General features: G+C 40.2%; 1 protein-coding gene and 1 non-coding gene across 6 annotated transcripts in view; one reads left to right on the forward strand and one right to left on the reverse strand.

The window, feature by feature from the left end:
• Positions 1 to 1,050: 1,050 nt before the first annotated feature.
• LOC131438979 (uncharacterized) overlaps positions 1,051 to 22,125 on the forward strand; it is a 208,403-nt gene continuing 187,328 nt past the window's right edge. The window contains exons 1-2 of one of the 5 annotated variants that reach the window (XM_058609428.1): positions 1,051 to 1,532; positions 18,879 to 20,579. In XM_058609428.1, coding sequence (XP_058465411.1) covers positions 19,724 to 20,579 — 856 coding nt within the window. In that variant the 5' untranslated portion in view covers positions 1,051 to 1,532; positions 18,879 to 19,723. Of the gene's footprint in view, positions 1,533 to 2,166; positions 2,495 to 2,535; positions 2,710 to 11,043; positions 11,378 to 18,878; positions 20,580 to 22,125 lie in introns of those variants that run through there. The other 4 variants (XM_058609430.1, XM_058609432.1, XM_058609431.1 and 1 more) reach the window with 4 other exon arrangements.
• Trnae-uuc (transfer RNA glutamic acid (anticodon UUC)) lies at positions 10,200 to 10,271 on the reverse strand. The gene has a single exon. It is a non-coding gene; the product is annotated as a tRNA-Glu (tRNA).

The following is a 22,125-nucleotide window of genomic DNA, read 5'->3' on the forward strand; positions in this document are numbered from 1 at the left end:
GTTTGTCATACTCAAGACGTGTGCAAAATGTCATCCAAATCGAAATATGTCAATTCTGATTTGACGAACATTTCTGATATTGGTTTTTGAAATGTGTACACATTTTCAGTATCATTAGGATTCCGCACGGTTTAATATTTGGTATTTTCTGAATTCACAAATTCAACCGGTGCAATTTTATCGAGCAGCCAGCCGGCTACGGCACTTCAACTGTCTGACCGCAGCAGCATAGCCCAAATACGTTCCACATTTGCACAAGACAGACTAAATACATTGTATAACTTAGTAACCCCTCATCGTACGTCGTCCGAACTGAGATTTTCGTCGCTTGTCGCTCCGATTTTCGACTCCTTCGAATCGTAAACCAGACCAGACGAGACGGTAAAATCATGCCAGCCGCACCGTGGCCCCGTAAAACAGAGCGGCGACCGGTACAGCCACAACACATTAAGGTAAGCTACCTTCTCTCGGTGCCACCTTTTCAAGCTTCACGGAAGACTGTCCCCTCTTCCCCTCCACGTCGTTGGCATGCATGAAAGCACAAAACTCCAAAAGTGACAACAAAAGACCATGCTGTTGGTTAGTTGTTCGCTCCGCCGGCAGACAGCTTGTCACACTGACCCAGTTTGCCGATGATGACGGGTGCCGTGCGAGAAGCAGCCGCACTCGCCGAAAACCTTGCTGTTTTGGCAGCGAAGAGTACCACCAACCAGTGTGTGTTGAATGAAAGGCAAAAAGTTGCACGACACTTTTCTCTGCCTACCTGTGTACGGGCGCTCACACAACGATCGTTCGTAATGTATGTTACGACGTCGGAGAGGAACGGGGCACTCACCGTGTTACGTGATGCTGGAGCAGCAGATTACGTGTGCGTGAGTGCGTTACATCACACGGTGTGTGTTGGTCTCACCGAAAACCGTTGCGGTGCCCACCCACGCTGATGCCGCGACAACCAGACAGCGGCTCACGAACAATCGTGAGCGGCAGACACTCAGCTGCGATTGTGGAGCGGCGCTGAAACGGCCGCCTGCTCACTCGCTGCTGGTACGTTGAACAGTTCGGTTGATTGCGCTGTAGTGGTCCGGTTTTTGTTCGACGCTCGCGCGTGCTCCTCCTCCGAGGTTCCCTACGGTTTTACCGCCAGAGATATTAGTAGCTATTGTTACACAGTTTGTGGAAGCGGAGCTGCTGAGTGCGTGAAACACAGAGTAAGCAGTAGGCATCCCGAACCTTCGGTGTCTGTTGTTATTTAACAGGAATTTGATTTTGAAATTTTGTGCATCAAGAAAGAGTCAAGCGCACGCGGCACGGAACGGGAATTCACTCAGCGGTAGCGGTAGTAGTTATTTTTCGTGGATGAAAAAAGCTAGTAAATTGCGAGACAGTGAGTAATTACGTGGGTTTTGTGGCGACAGTAAAGCAACAAAAAGGATCAACGCTGCTGGTCGGTGGTGCGGTGTTGTCGAAGAACATAGCTGATGATATAATCAATCCGAGAAAGAAGAGTTGCTGGTTGATGATTTGGAAAGGAGGTGAGCTTGTTTGCGGTGTTCCCACGGGGGGGCAGTTGAGTGGTCCAAAGCGGTAGCAAAACCTTTTTCGTTTGCGGGAACATTGGTGAAACTACGCATTTTGGGTTTTATGTGATTACCTAACCAATTTGAGATTACACAAACGACTTCGACGTCAGTGCTGAAAAAGGATTACGTATTCTGTTGGCTGGCACTGCTCAACGGTGTCTCATTCGTCGTTTCCATTCATTAGTGGCACACGTTCTCCAGTGAGAACACGCTCTCGATCTCTCGCTTCGCTCTCTATCTCTGGGGAGCGGCCTCACCGGGTTTTATGTGGTAATATTTGTGGCCTGTGAGGGAGTGTCCGTGTTGTTCCAGTGTGCTGTGAGTGCCGAGAGTGAGTTCGGAATCTCTGTTTTGGTTGACTCAGGCGATAGGAAATTCTATCCGTACGATGTAAGCCACTAAACGGTGGAGTTCTGGAGCTAGTGAGTGCTTACTTCTAGTTGTTTGCACGCTCTCCCTCTCTCGCACACACGCTGCACGGTCTCACACAGTCGCTTCTCCAGCCATGGTAGTCCATGTTTGAGCAAAATGGGTCGTGTAGTAAAAAGTGAGTGGTGTTGTGTCGTAACTTCTAGGTGTGTTTGTTTAAGAATTACATGCCGTTTTTATGCTTCTGGTGGCATTTGTACCATCGGCTTCTTGGTGACATAATCCACAAAAAGTTTCAGTTGTGTTACATAACGGAACGCGACAGAACGGTGACTTGTACCCAGTGGCGGGTGCAAAAATTTCGGGACCAGTGATAAAACGTAACGCAATGAAAATCTGCAGCAAAAGTCGAGTGCAAGGAAAAATCTGACACCGAGAAATTCGAACAATTCAACAACAAAGTCAAACGGTATGTGCATACAAAGCTGGTCGAAAGTTCATAAGTCCAAGCGCGGTGCGTGAAGAAACGTTCGCCGAGAAGCAACGTAAGTGATGTGCCTGTTTACATAACAATTGGGAGGCGTAGTCGTAACGCCATGTTGTGTCTGCGTGGCGGTTATTCGTGGCTTTTGACAAGTGGTCGGTGATAATGTCTCGAATCGGCTAATTATGTCTCATGTGCGAATCGGTGGGGTCATCGGGAAGCCAATCTATGTTATGAGTAGTGGCGAACGGAACGGACGGAGGGAAACAGAAAACAGTGAGTGAGATAAGCGTTTATAAATACGAACAATCTTCGCTCATCCGGCGGTGCTCGGACAAAGGCAACATCATGTCATCAACAGTAAACTTGCAAGTAAAGCTATTGCTTGGAACGCTGGCTGTGACTAATCTAGAATTCCCCCTAGTCATTATCGCCGGAACTGAAGTGAATCAATTGTTTTTTTTGTTTGTTTGTTACAGAATAACAAACGACGACGACGACAGCCTGTTACACAATCCCGGCATAACAGGCGCAGGGGAGCGCGCCCTAGCGTGTGTGTGTGTGTGGCAGTATTTATGCAAATGTTCACCCTACGAGGGGTTGTTATGGAGCCGTGAACAAGTTATGCAACAGTTTTCCATACAAGCGGGTCGCTCTCGGTCTGTTTTTCGTTCCACCCATGTCGCAGTTCGGCCGTGGCAGCCGTCGTTCCGTTTCCAGAATAATTCGTGCTGCCTTCGGTGTGTGTGTGTGTGTGCTAGTAGTGATGGTGGTTCGATTACTTCGGTGATGATGGTGTTAGTGCCCAATAGTTAACTGCAGATATAAACGGGTCCATTACTGAGTCTATTACTGCCGTTATCCGGAAGGGAGGAAATCATGGGAGATTAGCGAGAGAATCAGGAAGACTGCTGGGTCATCGCTGATAGGGAATCGTTTGGGGCCTACCGGAAGCTTCGACGTTACATGAGTGAGTGTGTGGGTCATGCGAGTATGTGCGGGCGGTTCAACGGAAATGTGCTGCGTTCTGTTGGTGTAACAGTGGTGTTTGTTTATGTGAGCCGATTAGCGAAGTTATGTAAATGGGGAGTACAGTTTATTAACCCTTCCCGAACGAACAGGGATGGTTTCACTAGGGTTGGTCATTTTAGTGATGAACTTTGCGACGATTTGCCAATTGGTTCTGTCTGATCATTAGAAAGCGAGCTTGCGATTGCTAGTTAAACATAGTATATTATTTTATATCCAGTATTTATATAACTGGCATCAATATAGTTGTTTTTTGCAAAAATTGAACAATTTTTAATGACTCGATTAGTTACGTAAAATTCTTAATTTTTTCCCAAATATATAACTATAATACAAGTTAGGATCGCTTCAAAACAAGTTATACAGAAAGGCAAAGTTAGGGTACTATACGGAGAACCCATTATTTATGCAATTACAATATGCTTATTGTTTTGGTTGTTTCGCCAACGTAGATGATCGCATCATCAGTTTGAAATTTTTTATCTCTAGCCTTACTTTTGAGTAGGAACTAAGCAAAAATCCCTATGAAAATTTTCAATAGTATATATCCGAGAAACGGTGGGGCCGATCGATTTAGTATCTTCTTCAATGTGTTTATAAGGGCTATGTAAAAAAACTTACCACTGTTGAAAACAAAATATTGGTTATATTTTTATTCTAAAAATAATACCTGAAAATCAAATATCTCAAGAAATGTATTTTTGTTTTTTTTTATTCTTTGATATGTGGCTGTTGAAATTCAAAATAAAATTCTGTCAAATTTTTATAATAGAGAAATAATATTTAAAAACCCTTCTTAATCCACCTAGTGTTGTGATAATGCCTTTCTCTTCTTTCGTAACAGTCTCATGAAAATTTATTTCATACTTTTATTAAATAATTTCGGATACTAATTTTTACACAAATTCATTTAGATTGATTCAAGTAGTTCACAAAAGCATGCTTCAGTGTTTATGTCACACAGTCAGCATCATTTTTCCAAACTAGTGCTTGACATTTGCGTTGCCTATTTGTAATCAGTGATGCTAATCTAAAAAACCCTTCTTAATCCACCTAGTGGTGTGATAATGCCTTTCTCTTCTTTCATAACAGTCTCATGAAAATATGTTTCATACATTTATTAAATAATTTTAGACGCCAATTGATTCAGATTGATTCGAGTAGTTCACAAAAGCATGCTTCAGTGTTTATGTCACACAGTCAGCATCATTTTTCCAAACTAGTGCTTGACATTTGCGTTGCCTATTTGTATGAGAACACTTAGTGAAATTTTCATATATCTTGAAAAATCACCATAGGGGGGAGTACATGAAATTTTCGAAATCGAAAAAAAAATTTTTGATGCCAAAAGGCTTAGAATTGCATGAAACGTCGAGATTTAGTGTCATCTCGAAAAAATTTTTTTTTGAAAAAATCGACTTTTTGGGACTTTTTGAAGTCCCAGAAAGTTGATTTCTTCAAAAAAAATTTTTTTTGAGATGACACTAAATTTCGATGTTTTATGCAGTTTTAAGAGTTTTGGCATCAAAAAAAATTTTCGATTTTGGAAATTTCATGTACTCCCCCCTATGGTGCTTTTTCAAGATCGAAAATTGTCAAACCTTTACCACCGGGCAGCACCCCTTAAGCATGTCCAATTTAGGTCAAATTTTGCATGAAGGCTTTTTTCGAGGTGCTTAAACTTTTGAGCACTAGAACTTTACGAAAATAGAGTTGATCCCAAAATTTTGGCACCCTTATAAAGGGTGATTTTTTAAGAGCTTGAGAACTTTTTTAAACAATAAAACGCATAAAATTTGCAAAATCTCATCGGTTCTTTATTTTAAACGTTAGATTGGTACATGACATTTACTTTTTGAAGATAATTTCATTTAAATGTTGACCGCGGCTGCGTCTTAGGTGGTCCATTCGGAAAGTCCAATTTTGGGCAACTTTTTCGAGCATTTCGGCCGGAATAGCCCGAATTTCTTCGGAAATGTTGTCTTCCAAAGCTGGAATAGTTACTGGCTTATTTCTGTAGACTTTAGACTTGACGTAGCCCCACAAAAAATAGTCTAAAGGCGTCAAATCGCATGATCTTGGTGGCCAACTTACCGGTCCATTTCTTGAGATGAATTGTTCTCCGAAGTTTTCCCTCAAAATGGCCATAGAATCGCGAGCTGTGTGGCATGTAGCGCCATCTTGTTGAAACCACATGTCTACCAAGTTCAGTTCTTCCATTTTTGGCAACAAAAAGTTTGTGAGCATCGAACGATAGCGATCGCCATTCACTGTAACGTTGCGTCCAACAGCATCTTTGAAAAAATACGGTCCAATGATTCCACCAGCGTACAAACCACACCAAACAGTGCATTTTTCGGGATGCATGGGCAGTTCTTGAACGGCTTCTGGTTGCTCTTCACTCCAAATGCGGCAATTTTGCTTATTTACGTAGCCATTCAACCAGAAATGAGCCTCATCGCTGAACAAAATTTGTCGATAAAAAAGCGGATTTTCCGAATGGACCACCTAAGACGCAGCCGCGGTCAACATTTAAATGAAATTATCTTCAAAAAGTAAATGTCATGTACCAATCTAACGTTTAAAATAAAGAACCGATGAGATTTTGCAAATTTTATGCGTTTTATTGTTTAAAAAAGTTCTCAAGCTCTTAAAAAATCACCCTTTATATACAAGAGCGGTAAAAATCAACGTGTTTTGTCGGTTACGTCACTTATACCATCATATATCTGGAACCAAAAGTCACAACCATTTGATCTTCGAACTTGATCAACGGCCCGACAGTAGCTTTCAAACGAGCCCAAGTTTGTTAAAATCGGATCAGCCATCTCTGAGAAAATTGAGCGCGTTCAAATACAACGCTTTTTGTCGGTTACGTCACTTATACAATCATATCTCCGGAACCAAAAGTCACAGCCATTTGACCTTCGAACTTGATCAATGGCCCGATAGTATCTTTCAAACGAGCCCAAGTTTGTTCAAATCGGTTCAGCCATCTCTGAGAAAATTGAGCGCGTTCAAATACAACGCTTTTTGTCGGTTACGTCACTTATACAATCATATCTCCGGAACCAAAAGTCACAGCCATTTGATCTTCGAACATGATCAATGGCCCGCCAGTAGCTTTCAAACGAGCCCAAGTTTGTTCAAATCGGTTCAGCCATCTCTGAGAAAATTGAGCGCGTTCAAATACAACGCTTTTTGTCGGTTACGTCACTTATACAATCATATCTCCGGAACCAAAAGTCACAGCCATTTGACCTTCGAACTTGATCAATGGCCCGACAGTAGCTTTCAAACGAGCCCAAGTTTGTTCAAATCGGTTCAGCCATCTCTGAGAAAATTGAGCGCGTTCAAATACAACGCTTTTTGTCGGTTACGTCACTTATACAATAATATCTCCGGAACCAAAAGTCACAGCCATTTTATCTTCGAACTTGATCAATGCCCCGATAGTAGCTTTCAAACGAGCCCAAGTTTGTTAAAATCGGTAGAGCCATCTCTGAGAAAATTGAGCGCGTTCAAATATCTTCGAAAAGTGCACACACATACACACATACACACACACACATACACACACACACACACACAGACATTTTCCGATCTCGTCGAGCTGAGTCGAATGGTATATAACACTATGGGTCTCCGAGGCTCCGTTCGAAAGTCGGTTTTTCCAGCAATTCTAATACCTTTCTATAGAGAAAGGCAAAACCCTTCTTAATCCACCTAGTGGTGTGATAATGCCTTTCTCTTCTTTCATAACAGTCTCATGAAAATATGTTTCATACTTTTATTAAATAATTTTGGATACTAATTTTGACACCAATTGATTCAGATTGATTCGAGTAGTTCACAAAATCATGCTTCAGTGTTTATGTCACACAGTCAGCATAATTTTTCCAAACTAGTGCTTGACATTTACGAGGCTATTGGTATGAGAACAGTGATGCTAATCTAAAAAAAGCCTTCTTAGTCCACTTAGTGGAATTTTCATATATCTTGAAAAATCACCATAGGGGGGAGTACATGAAATTTCCGAAATCGAAAAAAAAATTTTGATGCCAAAAGGCTTAGAATTGCATGAAACGTCGAGATTTAGTGTCATCTCTAAAAAATTTTTTTTTGAAAAAATCGACTTTTTGGGACTTAGAAGAAATATGAAAAGTCCCAGAAAGTTGATTTTTCCAAAAAAATTTTTTTTTTAGATGACACTAAATTTCGATGTTTTATGCAGTTTTAAGAGTTTTGGCATCAAAAAAAATTTTCGATTTTGGAAATTTCATGTACTCCCCGCTATGGTGCTTTTTCAAGATCGAAAATTGTCAAACCTTTACCACCGGGCAGCACCCCTTAAGCATGTCCGATTTAGGTCAAATTTTGCATGAAGGCTTTTTTCGAGGTGCTTAAACTTTTAAACACTAGAACTTTACGAAAATAGAGTTGATCCCAAAATTTTGGCACCCTTATATATATAAGAGCGGTAAAAATCAACGTGTTTTGTCGGATACGTCACTTATACCATCATATATCTGGAACCAAAAGTCACAACCATTTGATCTTCGAACTTGATCAACGGCCCGACAGTAGCTTTCAAACGAGCCTAAGTTTGTTAAAATCGGTTCAGCCATCTCTGAGAAAATTGAGCGCGTTCAAATGCAACGCTTTTTGTCGGTTACGTCACTTATACAATCATATCTCCGGAACTAAAAGTCACAGCCATTTGATCTTCGAACTTGATCAATGGCCCGACAGTAGCTTTCAAACGAGCCTAAGTTTGTTAAAATCGGTTCAGCCATCTCTGAGAAAATTGAGCGCGTTCAAATACAACGCTTTTTGTCGGTTACGTCACTTATACAATCATATCTCCGGAACCAAAAGTCACAGCCCTTTGATCTTCGAACTTGATCAATGGCCCGCCAGTAGCTTTCAAACGAGCCTAAGTTTGTTAAAATCGGTTCAGCCATCTCTGAGAAAATTGAGCGCGTTCAAATATCTTCGAAAAGTGCACATACATACACACACACACACACACACACAAATGTGTTCATCCGATTGAGGTTAGCAGTGACGGTAAAAAACCTGATGAAAACAGTAAAATGCATACAAAACTCTGTTTGGTTAAATTATCAAGGTATCAAACCAGTTTTTTAACCTGAATATGTCTTCCTTTTCTATGAGGCTTTTTTATCGAAATTCGCCACGTGAGAGAATGGATAGAATTTAATTGTGCACAGTTCGAAAAAGTCTTGTGATTTTACATCCTATAAGATTCGAGAACATGTAAAATTGTGTGATTTGAAAAATCACATGAAATAACAAAAGATCGATAGCAACAGCGTGACATGAACCGAGAAACATTAGATCACAAAGCACGTCAGCTAATCGACTGAACCACCGAAGCATATATCTCCTTGGTTGGTAAATGGTGCATATGAATTCATACAGTGTTAAATTATACTCAATGCTTGTAAAATTCTGTTCGAGTGGAATATTGCGTCATTTGAAAAGTTAAAGAATTTTGAATTGTATCGTTTGTAGAATTATGTCTCCTGTAAAATTCATAATTTTTTCTGTGCAAATAATTAAAATACATTTTTTTCCATTTCGTTAGAAATATGATCAGCAGTCTATGACAGAATTCTCAACTGTGTGGGATGAACACAAATGACTCAAAAATTGAAGTTTTCTCAAATTTGGGAACAATAAGGAAAATTCCAGTTCTAGAAATAAATTCGGAAACTGAAAATGAATTGCATTCCAGAAATCTAGAACTAAATTCATTAACTGAATTCTTGATCTGGATTCCGAACCAGATTTTTGCAAGTTCTGAGCCACTTCTAGTTCCTGAATCTTGGTCCAGAGTTCAGGTTCTGGTGGTATAGATAATAGCAAACAGTACTCAAGATTTGTAAGCATCAGAAAAATGTCAAAAATTGGCTCTTTTTAGAACCATTCAAATATTTTCAAAGAACCATGCAAAGTTTTTCTCTACTGAGTATGTAAATCTTAGAAAAAAAATTAACTGTTACTTTGTTTGTTTGTTTGTTATTTTTATACCATAAATACGTTTATTTTATAGGCAATATACATAAGTTTTTCTTCTCCGTAGCATCCATAATGCATAGTACTTTAAACCTAATACATTTCGAATATCATATTAGTATGTTGGTATTTATTAGTTAATCTAAACACTGTTTTTAACAAGCGATATACTATTATAAATTACATTAAATAAAATGCATTTTTTCTGTACATTTTCAGGTTTATTTGTATCAGTTCATCACTTTTATTCATATTATATAGCTGGCTATTGGTTGAACTCATGGAAGAGAAAGGAGTCTAACATAAAATAAAATTTAAATTGGAACTCCAATGGACTTAATGAGATGATAAAGAAGCCTCATGTAAGAAAGAACTGGGACATTGGATACCTTGGGTACGCCAGGAATTTATTAGTTGAGATCTCACATCACGATACTCCACGCATGTCCAAATGACATGATCAATATCGCGATAACCTTCGCCATAGGCACAATGATTAGTCTCGGAAAGTCCAATTCGAAGGAGATGTGCATCTAACGTGTAGTGATTGGACATGAGTCTGGACATCACACGAATGAAATCCCTGCTCACATCTAGTCCCCTGAACCATGCCTTTGTCGATATTTTAGGAATAATTGACTGCATCCACTGACCCAAATCATCTTTATTCCAAGAAGCTTGCCAGTAAAAAAACTTTCCCATACCGGGAATCGAACCCGGGCCTTCTGGGTGAAAGCCAGATATCCTAGCCACTAGACCATATGGGAGAACTCAAAACATCCTTGTTTGTTATGTTTGCAATAAGTCAAACTTAAGTATAGATTTTGCAACTTTGACTGCTTCGCAACAAAAATTGTAGATGCGAAGCAGTCAAAGGTGCAAAATTCACACAATCAATCAACTATACTGAACGATTATCGCTATTCTGAGATATCAAAGAATCATGAGAGTTTTATTCGTATTCCTGTGAGATTACCCAACCGCCCGTTTCAAGCTCTTTATAAAATGTTCAAATGCAGCTTGTCCGTGCCGTACGGTTTATCTACTGACGCGAAAGAAGGCCACAATAAATAGAGGAAATTACACTAGCCAACAACCACTACTACTATTACTACTACTACTACTAGAAGCGATTCGGCATCATCTCGATCGTTCACACATACCGCAACAAGCAGCAGCACTTCTTCAGACGGCACGCTATTCTTTACTCACGCAAAAGTGCCCCAGCAAATGTGTAATTTTTGCAAACTTGTTCTGATGCCGCACCGCGCGTTTTCCATGTGGTAGACTGCAAACAACCGCGTGCGAGCCTGCCCACCGAGCATGGTATTAGTATAAACAGAGAATTTAGCCTAGCCGCTGTCCACTCTCGATTCATTGCTAGTAACTGTGAGAGTTCGCTCGGAGAGCAAAAGTGTTCAACCACCACTAGCTCTGAGTTACGGGGCTCTCGTAATCACAGAGAATCGTGAGTGCTTTTTTGCCACTGCTCAAAATTCGCTCGCTGATTGTCCCGAACCCGGTCGGTTGGCCATTCAGTCGGTTTGTTCTAGGCTAGTACGTGAGTTCGGTTCGTTCGTTCGTTCGCGCCGATTTTATCTAAGCAAATTTTAATAGCAATTTCCGTAAGTTCTCTCGAACGCATGTGCCTCTAAGGGGAAATAGGCAGCAGTTTAGGTTTGACTTAGCAGGCGTCATATAGGTTATGTAATTGTAACTTTTGATCAAGTTTTTTTTTGTGGTCGATCGGGTGAAGTCATCGTGGAAGTGGGACGATAGTGTCAAAAATCGTAGTGTTTTATAGAAACAGACAGTGGGTGGTCGTCAACGGGAGCGGTGAAAACACAGTCGGTTCGGATACAACATCCATATGGTGAGTTGGTTCCAATCCGGTCGCGAACAAGCGTCAAATTCGCATGCAACGTGCAAACACTTGTCAGGAGAATGCGGCAGTTAAATGGTGCATAAAATGGGATGTTTTATGTTCGTGTTGATTTTGCAACATTCGTCCGGGATGATTCTGAGACTATACAAACACAACCGGTTTCCTCCCTGTCCCATCCGGGATTGGGGTACTACGACGAATCGGGCCTCTAGCTAACATTTTCGGCCGTTGATAATAGCGCACGGCTTCTCGCCCATCATCGGTACCGGTTTCGTACGTGTTGTCAAAAAAAAAGTGTACGTGTGTGGGATGGATAGAAGTTCGGCCTGACAGGAAGTTTTATGAAGAGCGTCCGGGTAGAATACTGATTTCGGGAATCTTTGTTGGGTTAAGCGATATTTGTCCGATCTGAGAATGGTTTGTTCTAGTAGTACAAATCTTATAAAGTATTAGACGAAATGATCAAGAATATAAGAAGAAATGAGAATAAATATTTGGTTTTCTATCGTTATATAAATTCACTCAATGTGAACAACTTGCTGGAACTGCTTCTAATGATAATACATTTTACAATTATTGTTTTCTGTTCATTGCAGTAGAAAATCTGTATTACATAACTTTTTAACCAGAATGCCAGTACTTTCTTGCATCATTTTCCCTGAACCTACATTCGAGGTTATTTTATTTTTAAGGTATTATTTTCAGTGTATTCATGATGATCATGAAGCAAATCAAAACCGCTATCGCTGCCAAGTGACTAAAAAATGTATCCAACATTATTGAACTAGTTCTTCTCGTCATAGAAAAACGTGCGTAAATCTGTTCAATAGCGATTGGAGCTTATTGACCGATCTGCTTGGAGTGCCGTTAGCACCGGAAAAGTGTCAATTATTTTTATCAATATGCAGCAGAAGCTTTGCATTCAACACTTCGATTCTTCCGGAGAATCTGAACTCGATCCCAAAGAAATATTTGTTATGCTCTACCTTTGAAATGCAAACTTCGTGCGTCCTGCCTAATGTAATTATTTGTTAGAATATGTCTGATGTCAACAAAATCAAGTTGAACCATAACAATTCTGGAAACGAAGAAGTAAAAGTCAGTCAACACTTTGACATTACCCACCTGTCTTTTTTATGCTGGATGAAAATCAACTCACATAACCTTTGATTTTCACGAATCGTTACGAAAGTAATGTCAATTAAAAAAGGCGGATGGGTAATGTCATGAGACATAGCCGGATGACGTGAATACGAATAAAATGAATGAATCAGTTTCTTTGATATTAAAGAACCCGAAATCTGGATCTGAAATTCAAGAACCAAATTTTGGAGCCGAATGCTAGAACTGAATTCTAGCACTGAACTATGGACATGGATTCAGTTTTTGAATTCGGATTCAGAATTCAGATCTGAAATTCAGTTCTAGAATCCAGAATGCGAAATAGAATTGAATTTTGGGACCAAGAATTGAGAATCTGGATTCTGTCATGTATTTTAGATTCGAACACTGGAAATACAACTGAATTTTGGATCTAAATTCCGGTCCTGTATTTCGCTCTTAAGTTCCAGAACTGAAACTGAATTCCGGATAGCAATTTTGGAACTGAATTCTGATCTCAATTTCAGTACCAGGATTCAGTTTCAATATTCAGATTCTAGCCCTGAACTAAGTTTCGAAATTTAGTTCCAAAGTCCTGGTCTAGAATCAAGATTCTGATCTAAATCCCAGATTTCGGTTCTAAAATCCAGGCTTAGACTCAAGTTCTGGAATTTGGTTTAAGTTCTAGAACACTGCAATTCGAATCTGCAGTGGGTGAGGAACTGAATTTTTGATCTGGATTCTGGGAATCTGGTCTTGGGTTCTGAAGCTTAATTACAGACGCTCAAGTCTACAAACGTATTCAATCCAATACTCCAAAAATCCAATTTAAAAAACAACAAGAATATCAGGTGTACAGCTTTGCTTCCGCCGTTTTCCGATAGGTGGCTGTATCGGCTGAGGCTGGTCAAAATACATAGATGATAATGCCTTTAAAGTGAGTGTGTACAGTGCCTAACGAATTGTCATCGTCGTTTCAGTGACAGTTGTTCTTGTTTTCGTATTATTCACGCTCGAAAATGTCTGTTTATGTGCCCAATTCTCGCCATTTGTGGGAAGTTTTACTTTTCTGTTACAATTCGAAAAAATGCAGCTGAAGCGCATCGAATGCTCTCAGAAACTTTCGGTGATGCTGCTCTAAGTAAAAGAACATGTCGGGAGTGGTTTCAACGTTTTAAAAATGGTGATTTCGATATCGAGGACAAACATGGTGGTGGAAGAAAAAACACCTTCAAAGATGAACAACTAGAAGCATTGCTTGATGAAGATTCGTGCCAAACCCAAGAAGAGCTTGCCGAATCGTTGGGAGTGAGTCAGCAAGCCATTTCAAAACGTCTCAAGGCCCTGGGTATGATTCAGAAAGAAGGAAACTGGGTGCCGTACGAGTTGAAACCGAGGGACATCGAGCGCCGTCTATTTGTATGTGAGAAACTGCTTCAAAGACAAAATCGTAAGGGGTTTTTACATCGAATCGTAACCGGTGATGAGAAGTGGGTTCGATACGATAATCCTAAACACAGAAAAGCCCGGCCAAAACCGAATATTAACGGCGCTAAGGTGTTGATTGGTATTTTGGCGGGATCAGCACGGTGTGATTTACTACGAGTTCTTAAAACCGGGTGAAACCATCACAGAAGATCGCTACCGAACGCAACTGATGCGCCTTAGTCGCGCGCTAAAAGAAAAGCGGCCACAATATCAAGAGCGACATGGCAAAGTCATCCTCCAACACGACAATGCTCGGCCTCACGTCGTAAAAGTGGTCAAAAAGTACCTGGAAACGCTGAAATGGGAAGTCTTGCCCCACCCGCCGTATTCCCCAGATGTCGCCCCTTCTGACTTCCACCTATTCCGTTCGATGGCACACGGCCTGGCAGATCAACATTTTCAATCCTTCGAAAAGTTGGAAAAATGCATTGCTTCATGGATAGCGCTTTTTTTCGAGCCGGGATCCGAAAATTGCCGGAAAGATGGGAGAAAGTTGTCGCTAGCGACGAACAATACTTTGAATAATACATCTGTAAGCACTTTTTCGCAATGAAGCTTTTAACTTTAGAAAAAAACGGCGGAAGCAAAGTTGTACACCTGATAGTTTTCTAATTGAAATCCATCATATCTTCACTAAACTTATTATTTTCACTTCCAATTTGCATATTTCTACGGATAAGTAATTCTAATAATACTTTAGTGAACATTTATAGCCCTTAAAAGGGCTGATTGGTTGAATATTTACGGCTGTTGTTCACTTTTCGAGATACTTTGCTCCAACGTAATCGACCAGCAGTTGGATGACGCAATCGCTCCTGTTTGAAGCGAAACTAGCACTGCGAACGACCTGCAGCAGAACTGCTTTCTATGCGGATTGATTCAGTACTGAAGCAACATTTCTTGGTTAAGATTTAGGAAGGCCATCTCGGAATTCAGAACCACCTCAAACATCGTTTTCCGACATGAAATCATCAAACCCGTTCCGAAAATACCCATATTGTAAGGGTTTTCAAGGAATATCAATAAACCGGAAGTCGCCATCTAGGAATTCAGAACCACCACATCGTTTTCCAACACGTACTCATCAAACTCGTTCCGAAAATACCCACATTCTAATGGTTTGTGACGAATATCGATGAGCCGGAAGTCGCCATCTTGGAAATTAATGCGACTTAGAACATCCTTTCCCTGCAATTACTAATAGTTTTTGCTACATAGTTATCCATTATATTATAGATATCCAATAATATACATAAACTTTTTTTACGTTGAAAATTCCAAATAACGTAAACTTTAACTTTTCATCCAAACATGTATTCGAAGTGCGCTTGCGTTTCTCTTTTTAGTTCTAAATAAGTATGTGCGGGATCCAGCAGCGGAATATCTTTATTATTTTTACGTTTCGTCTTTGACTCATCCGTGCAGAGCAGTTCCAATTGAACTGTTTAGTGCTAAACTCGGCAGTTCAATTTGATCCGCTAAGCAGACGTAAAGTTTCTGCTACTTACTGGACACTTTTTGTTTTGCAACGGAGTGCAATGTCTTTTCTGACGTGCCGAACGAAAACGTGTTTTCGACTATTTCTGGTCGATGGAAGTTTGGTCAGTTAGGGGTTATTTCTCATCTGCAGAATCTCGAACAAACAATGACATGCTCGTGCACTTTCTCTTTCCAGTCATCCAGTACATTTTGTAGTATTATTAGTATTATTATTATTCTTTTTTCTTTTTTAACGACAAAGTTTAGTAGTCAATATTTCTTTTTTCTTTTTGCGATATTCTCCTAACCAGAGACCATTTTTTTGTAGAAACAGACAATGAAAATTATAGAATGATAGTACTCAAATGAGAGCAAGGATGTGAAAATATAGAACGGAAAAGTGAGACAGGACAGGGTCATTTAAGCAAGCAGAAATCTTCTAGTAACTTAACTTTTACCTTTTCCCAGAGGAGTTGGGCTTAGGCATCTGAACAATGCGAACCACCCAAGTCTCTGGTATGTCGGAAAGTAGTGATTATTGTTATTTATTTTGCCCCTCAACCTCTATTTTATGCAGTTTTGATTTGATTTCCTAAAATCTCTGTTTCGGGGTGTAATTTTTAGGATCAACAAAATAAATACATGAACAGGTACAGAAAGTATAGAAACAGATATGCAAAGCACAGAAACAAGTGAGGAAGGTGTAGTAACATGTACAGGAAGCACAAGAACAGACATTGCAGGAGCAGATACAAACAGCTTAGGAACAGATATAGGAAGAACAAGTGTACAAAATGCAGGAACAGGTACAGGCACATGTACAGAAAGTATAAAAAATAAGTGCGAAAAATACTGGAACAAGTGCAGAAAATACAGGAACAGGTACGAAGAGTACAGGAACACACAAGGAAGACACAAGAACTAATACAGAAGGTACATGAAGAAATGCAGAAAGCAGAGGAAAGTGTATATAAAGCACAGGAACGAGTACAGAAGGTACAGGAAGTACAAGAAGAAATATAGAAAGTCCAAAAACAAGTACACAAAGTCCAGGAACAAGTACAGAAAATACAGGAACAAGTGCAGAAAATATAGGAACAAGTGCAGAAGGTACAGGAACAAGTGTAGAACTACAATAACATGGACATAAAGTACAGGAACAGATACAGAGAGTACAGAAACAGGTATAAAAGATACAATAATAAATACAGAAGTACAGCAACAAGCGCAGAAAGCAACGGTTACTGAAAAGTACAAGAACGAAAGGAATGTATTAGAACAATTATAGAGAATACAGGAACAGGTACTGAAAGTACATGAACAGGCACAGAATGTATAAAAACAGATACACAAAGCACATAAATAAGTTAGGGAGCTGTAGTAACATGTACAGGAAGCATAGTAACATATATTACAGAAACAGATATAAACAGCTAAAAAACAGATAAAGAAAGTACAAAAATAAGTTCACACAATGCAGGAACACGTACAGAAAAGTGCGGGAACAGATAGTACAGGAACGAGTACAGAAAGTACAGGAACAAGAACAGGAAGTACAAGAACAAATACAGAAAGTACATAAACAGATTCACAAAGGATAGGATCATGTATAGAAAGTATAGGAATTGGATCAGAAAGTATAAGAACAAGTACAGAAAGAATTGGAACAAGTGTAGAAAATATAGGAACAGATATATAGAAAACAATAACAGGTATAAAAATACAATAATAAATACAGAAAGTACAGGAACCGGTACAGAAAGTACAGGAACAAGTGCAGAAAGTACAAGAACAAGCGTAGAATATACAGGAGCAGATAGAGAAAGTACAGAAACTGGTACAAATGATACAATAACAAATACCGAAATTACAGCAAACAAGCGCAGAAAGAAGCAGGTACAGAAAAATACAAGTGCGAAAGAAATAGATACAGAAAGTACGAGAATAAGTACAGAGAATACAGGAACAGGTACAAGCAGCTTAGGAACAGGTATTGAAAGTACAAAAATAATACAAGAACAAGTGCAGAAGACAGAGGAACAGGTACAACAAACAAAGGAACGAGTACAGAAGGTAAAGGAAGTACATGAACAATTATAGAAAGTACATGAATAAGTACAACAAGTGTAGGAAAATAATAATTATAAAGAGCTCAGGAACGAGTATATAAGGTACAGGAACACGTATGTGAAGTACAAAAATAGATACATAGAGTACAAGATCAGGTACAGAAAGTATAGGAAAAAAAGTGCGGAAAGTACAGGAACAAGTGGAGAGAGTACAGGAACAGGTTCAGAGAGTACAGGAATAGCTACAGAAAGTACAACAAAAAAAAAAGAAAGTTAGGGATCAAATGCAGAAATTAGAAGAACATGCTCAGAAAGTACAGGAACAAGAGTAGTATGTATAGGAACAGGTGCAGAGTGTGCAAGACCAGGTACAGTTACAAGTATAGAAAGCACAGCAACAAGTGCAGACAACAGACGCATATACAGGAAGGAGTTTTAGGGGTTCAAACCCCCCCGCAACAAACGAGAAAACAATAAATTACTAGGTGAGACCGAGATTAGAACGGACACGGGATTAACCGGACAGCTTTCATGTGATAGACAGACGTTAGTTAGCTGGAGTTAGCGAGACGTCAGTCTCGCGAAAGGTTGAATTTAAGATATCACGAGATTTGGCACTCCATTGTATTTATTTTTAATTTTTTCGTCATTTCGCCAAAAGTGCTTTCGTAGAAAGTCGTTTCGCCGAATAGGTCATTTCGCCGAAAGAGTCATGTATGTTATTTCTCCTGTTGCGACGCCAGCTGAGTCGACTCATAAATCAATATTTTTTCAAGAGTTTTGTGCCCTTTATTCAAGAAGTACAATTGTAGGTTAATAAAACGGGCGTTAACACTATCATCTTTCATTTGTCTTTATTTGAAATCAATTCCGATTACGATTTTAAGTCGATTTCAGGATTCAGCGAAATGACCCTTTCGACGAAATGGCTTTCGGCGAAGTGACCCATTCGGCGAAATGTCATTCGGTGAAATAACCCTTTGGGTGAAATGGTTTTTTTTAAACAAACACAGCCCCCTCCTCTGGATACGTGCCTGCTTGCTAGCCATTAATCCGGAATTAGACAAAAATTAAAGAGTCAATGACAATAACTTTTCATGCCAGCAGTGTCCCGGACCGGGTCATAATTTCACGTTCTAATCGAGTTGAAATTTATAGAAAACCATTATTAAGTCATCCACTTTTCCTGTGCAATAATAGTATTACCATTTAGTAGCAGCAGCAGCAGCAGCAGCACTAGTAGAAGTGGTTGGCTGAAGACATAATTTTTCCATTAACTATTATTGACAAGTTTCCATATTTTTCTCTCCTTTCTCACTCTCTCTTTCTGTTTCTTTCGTTCCTGCAAACAGCTAGGATATAACGAACAGCACCAACGGCAACGACGACACGCAATTTGCTGCTTCCAGCAGGCGAATCCAAAGCCAAGTTATCGCTATTATTACTACTACTACTATAGCCAGTAGTATCGAAGGCGTGTAGCACCCAGCAGCAGAATAGCGGCCCCTTGGGAAAGTCCTGTCGCTCACGACGCGCGAAGAGAGTTCCAGCAGGGTAATAATTGAATTTCCAAGTGTGTAAAATCAAGTGCAGAAAGCATTTTCCTCTGGGCAAGGCAGCGTAGTGCAAGTGCAGAGCAAGACGTGAGCGTGCGTGTGTATGTGTATGTTTTGTAGTTTTGAAGCGGAATTAAATTAGAAATATTTCACTGAAGAAGAAAAAGAAGAAGAAGAAGAAAAAGAAGGTGAGGTGGAAGTATTCTAGCGGCAGCTCCTGATAGCAGTAACCGTGCTCTGTGCGTTAGTCCCGGCTTAATTCGAATGCACGCTCAAGATTACGACGAGGTTGATGAAGATGAAATTGATGCTGTAAAGTGGTTCAAGTGAAAATTAGCCTTACCCTCAATCCGACCCCGCCATTCCCCTTAGCTCTTAGCTCCCTCCGTAGGTCCGTAGTGTTTGCCAGTGAAATTATGCAATTGGTGCAAGTGAGCGAATAAATCTGGTCTGACACGTGTCCGATGCGTCGAGATTCTTCGTTTCGTAACATTGAGTTGGACGGCAAACGCAGAAGGCGTAGAAGAAAATCGTGTTGAGAATCCGAGCGCCGGCCAAAAATAAAATTCGCTCCGTCAGGTGTGAGGGGGATACATTAATTGCCGACAGTTAGCGGTAAGAATTATTTTAACTACGGTGAGATGGCAGCAATGTCGTCGTCGTCGGATTTGGAAAAGGATGCATTTATTGGTGTTTACGAGCTTGCAAGCGGTGCGATTGACGAGACGCTGACGGATAATTGTCGCTTCTTGGAGCACATTCGCTCGATATACTACGGTTACGGTGATTCGTTGGCCAAGGTTGGTCGTCTGAATAACGCCTTGGATGTGTATGCCCTCATCAGTGGGTCGCTGGAGTCCGGGCTGATTCCGCTGGACAGAATGAAGTGTCTGACGAACTCACTCGTCGCGAGTATCGTCGCCAAACGGAGTAGCGAGTTGGGGTATGGCTTCAGCAGAACCGGCAGCGACGATTCGGTTGATGCACTGTGCTGTCCTATCTGTGATGATGTCCTGCGTTATCCGATAACGGCCATCTGTGGGCATACTTTCTGTAGGCAGTGCTGCTTCGGCCATACGCAATGTACGGTGTGCAATCAGTTGTTTCCGACGATCTCCGGTTCCATTGTGGTGAGTCCCAGCTCGAGGCGTAGCACGTCAACGCTGACGATGGGATCGTTGGCTCCGTCGACCGCTACGTCATCATCGGTCATGCTGACGGACCATGAAAAACTGACTGCTGTAGTGGCGTCTGATGGCGCAGAAGAAGGTGCACTTGGTGGCAGTAGTAGTGATGTGAGTGATACCGGTAGTAGTGACAGTAGCAACAGCAGTTGTATCGTTGGTTTCGAGCAGGATATATTGATCCGACGGCTGGTCGAACGCTGGTGGGGACCACGATTGAAGGCTGCCGAGTTCAACGACGAAGCCCAGCGGTATCTGGAAAGCAACGCACTGGATGATGCCCTGCGCTGTTGCAACCAGAGTCTTGAACAAGGTTAGTACATTGATTTTTTGATGTGAAGCACATCTTTATTTTCTATATAGGGGTGCAAATCAGAAACTCAAGGACAAATACACGTAAAGATGTGGTCAGGTTTTAAACACTTACAGCTCAGTCTATTTTGTATCAATTATTAATATTATTTCGTCATTTGATTGGAAATATTTCTAAGTTTAGATTGATTTGAATGTATCAAGCCACGTATTTTCAACTATATATGATTGAAATTTTGATTAGTAGCGAGCAGTGCCTATTTTGTCTGCTAAAAATCTCCGGCATACCGGATTTCCCTGCCATAGACGACGGTTTTGAAGGAGTAAGCGATATATTAAGGGGAAAGCTTCGCTCTGATTGGTCAATCGATGCAAAATCGAAGTTGTTGGAAGCACGCGAATCTTTAAATAGAAGCAAAATTATAACTAACGTTTCAGTCCTACGCGTAGCATGCTAGAGGTAGGTTGTTGCTATACAGCAAGACAAAAAGTGCCATAAAACGATTTGAAGCTGTAATTCGTATGCTCTGATTTTGTGTCATGCAAGCTCGGGTGGAATTCCATGTTATGTAGTTTCGCCTGAGAAATTGACAACTTCCCAGGATAATTTTGAGTACTTAAGATCAATTTCTAATTTATATAAAATGAACGCGATTGATAATGAGACAAAGTTTATCGCTTTAACCGAAATCGCAGAATGGTAGAGAAACTTAACGCTAGAAAAATAACTACTTGTATACAAAACTTGAACACTTGGCGAAGAGAAGCTTAAATATCAAAATCGTATTATCGTTATTTCGTCGGCTATAAAACAAACAATGTTCGATATTGGTTTCTAATCAAGATCAATCTAAGCAGACTCTCATGCAATTGCGGATTCAAAAGTGTGACGATTGATTGAACTGTTTGATTGTAGATCATTAGAAATTTTGGTTGCCTTGTTCCACTTCAACGGCTCGAACAACCCCATGGGGCTGATCCTTGTTTTTTCTTGCATTTTCAAACCGTTTGATGAGTACGGAACTACCAACGTAACCATGAGCAGTAAGGGATAGTACTACATTAGCACTACAAACAAGTGTACAGTATCCAACTACCGCGGAACAGCAGCTTTGTGCGCCGTATCTAAGCTGTTTGAAATTAGAAACCTCTAGATTTCATAACACATAATTGCTCTAACTATATATCTGAGACTCAACATGGTTTCATGCCAAATCGTTCGACCCCTACAAATTTAGTATCCTATATTTCCTTTGTCATACGTTCGTTACAATCACGATTACAGGTAGATTCTATCTACACCGATTTCTCCGCTGCGTTCGACAAAATTAATCATCAAATAACAATCTCAAAGTTAAACAAACTAGGATTTAGTGGGTCATTTTTTAATTGGCTTCACTCATATTTTACTGGTCGCAAAATGATAGTGAAAGTACTAGACTGTACAACCTTACCATTCGGCGTTACCTCTGGAGTTCCTCAAGGAAGTCACCTTGAACCGTTTATACTTTTACGTCATCTCAACGATCTAAATTTTTCGATCAAGT

The sequence above is a fragment of the Malaya genurostris genome, chromosome 3 (assembly GCF_030247185.1).
Source record: "Malaya genurostris strain Urasoe2022 chromosome 3, Malgen_1.1, whole genome shotgun sequence".
Classification (NCBI taxonomy): Eukaryota; Metazoa; Arthropoda; class Insecta; order Diptera; family Culicidae; genus Malaya; species Malaya genurostris.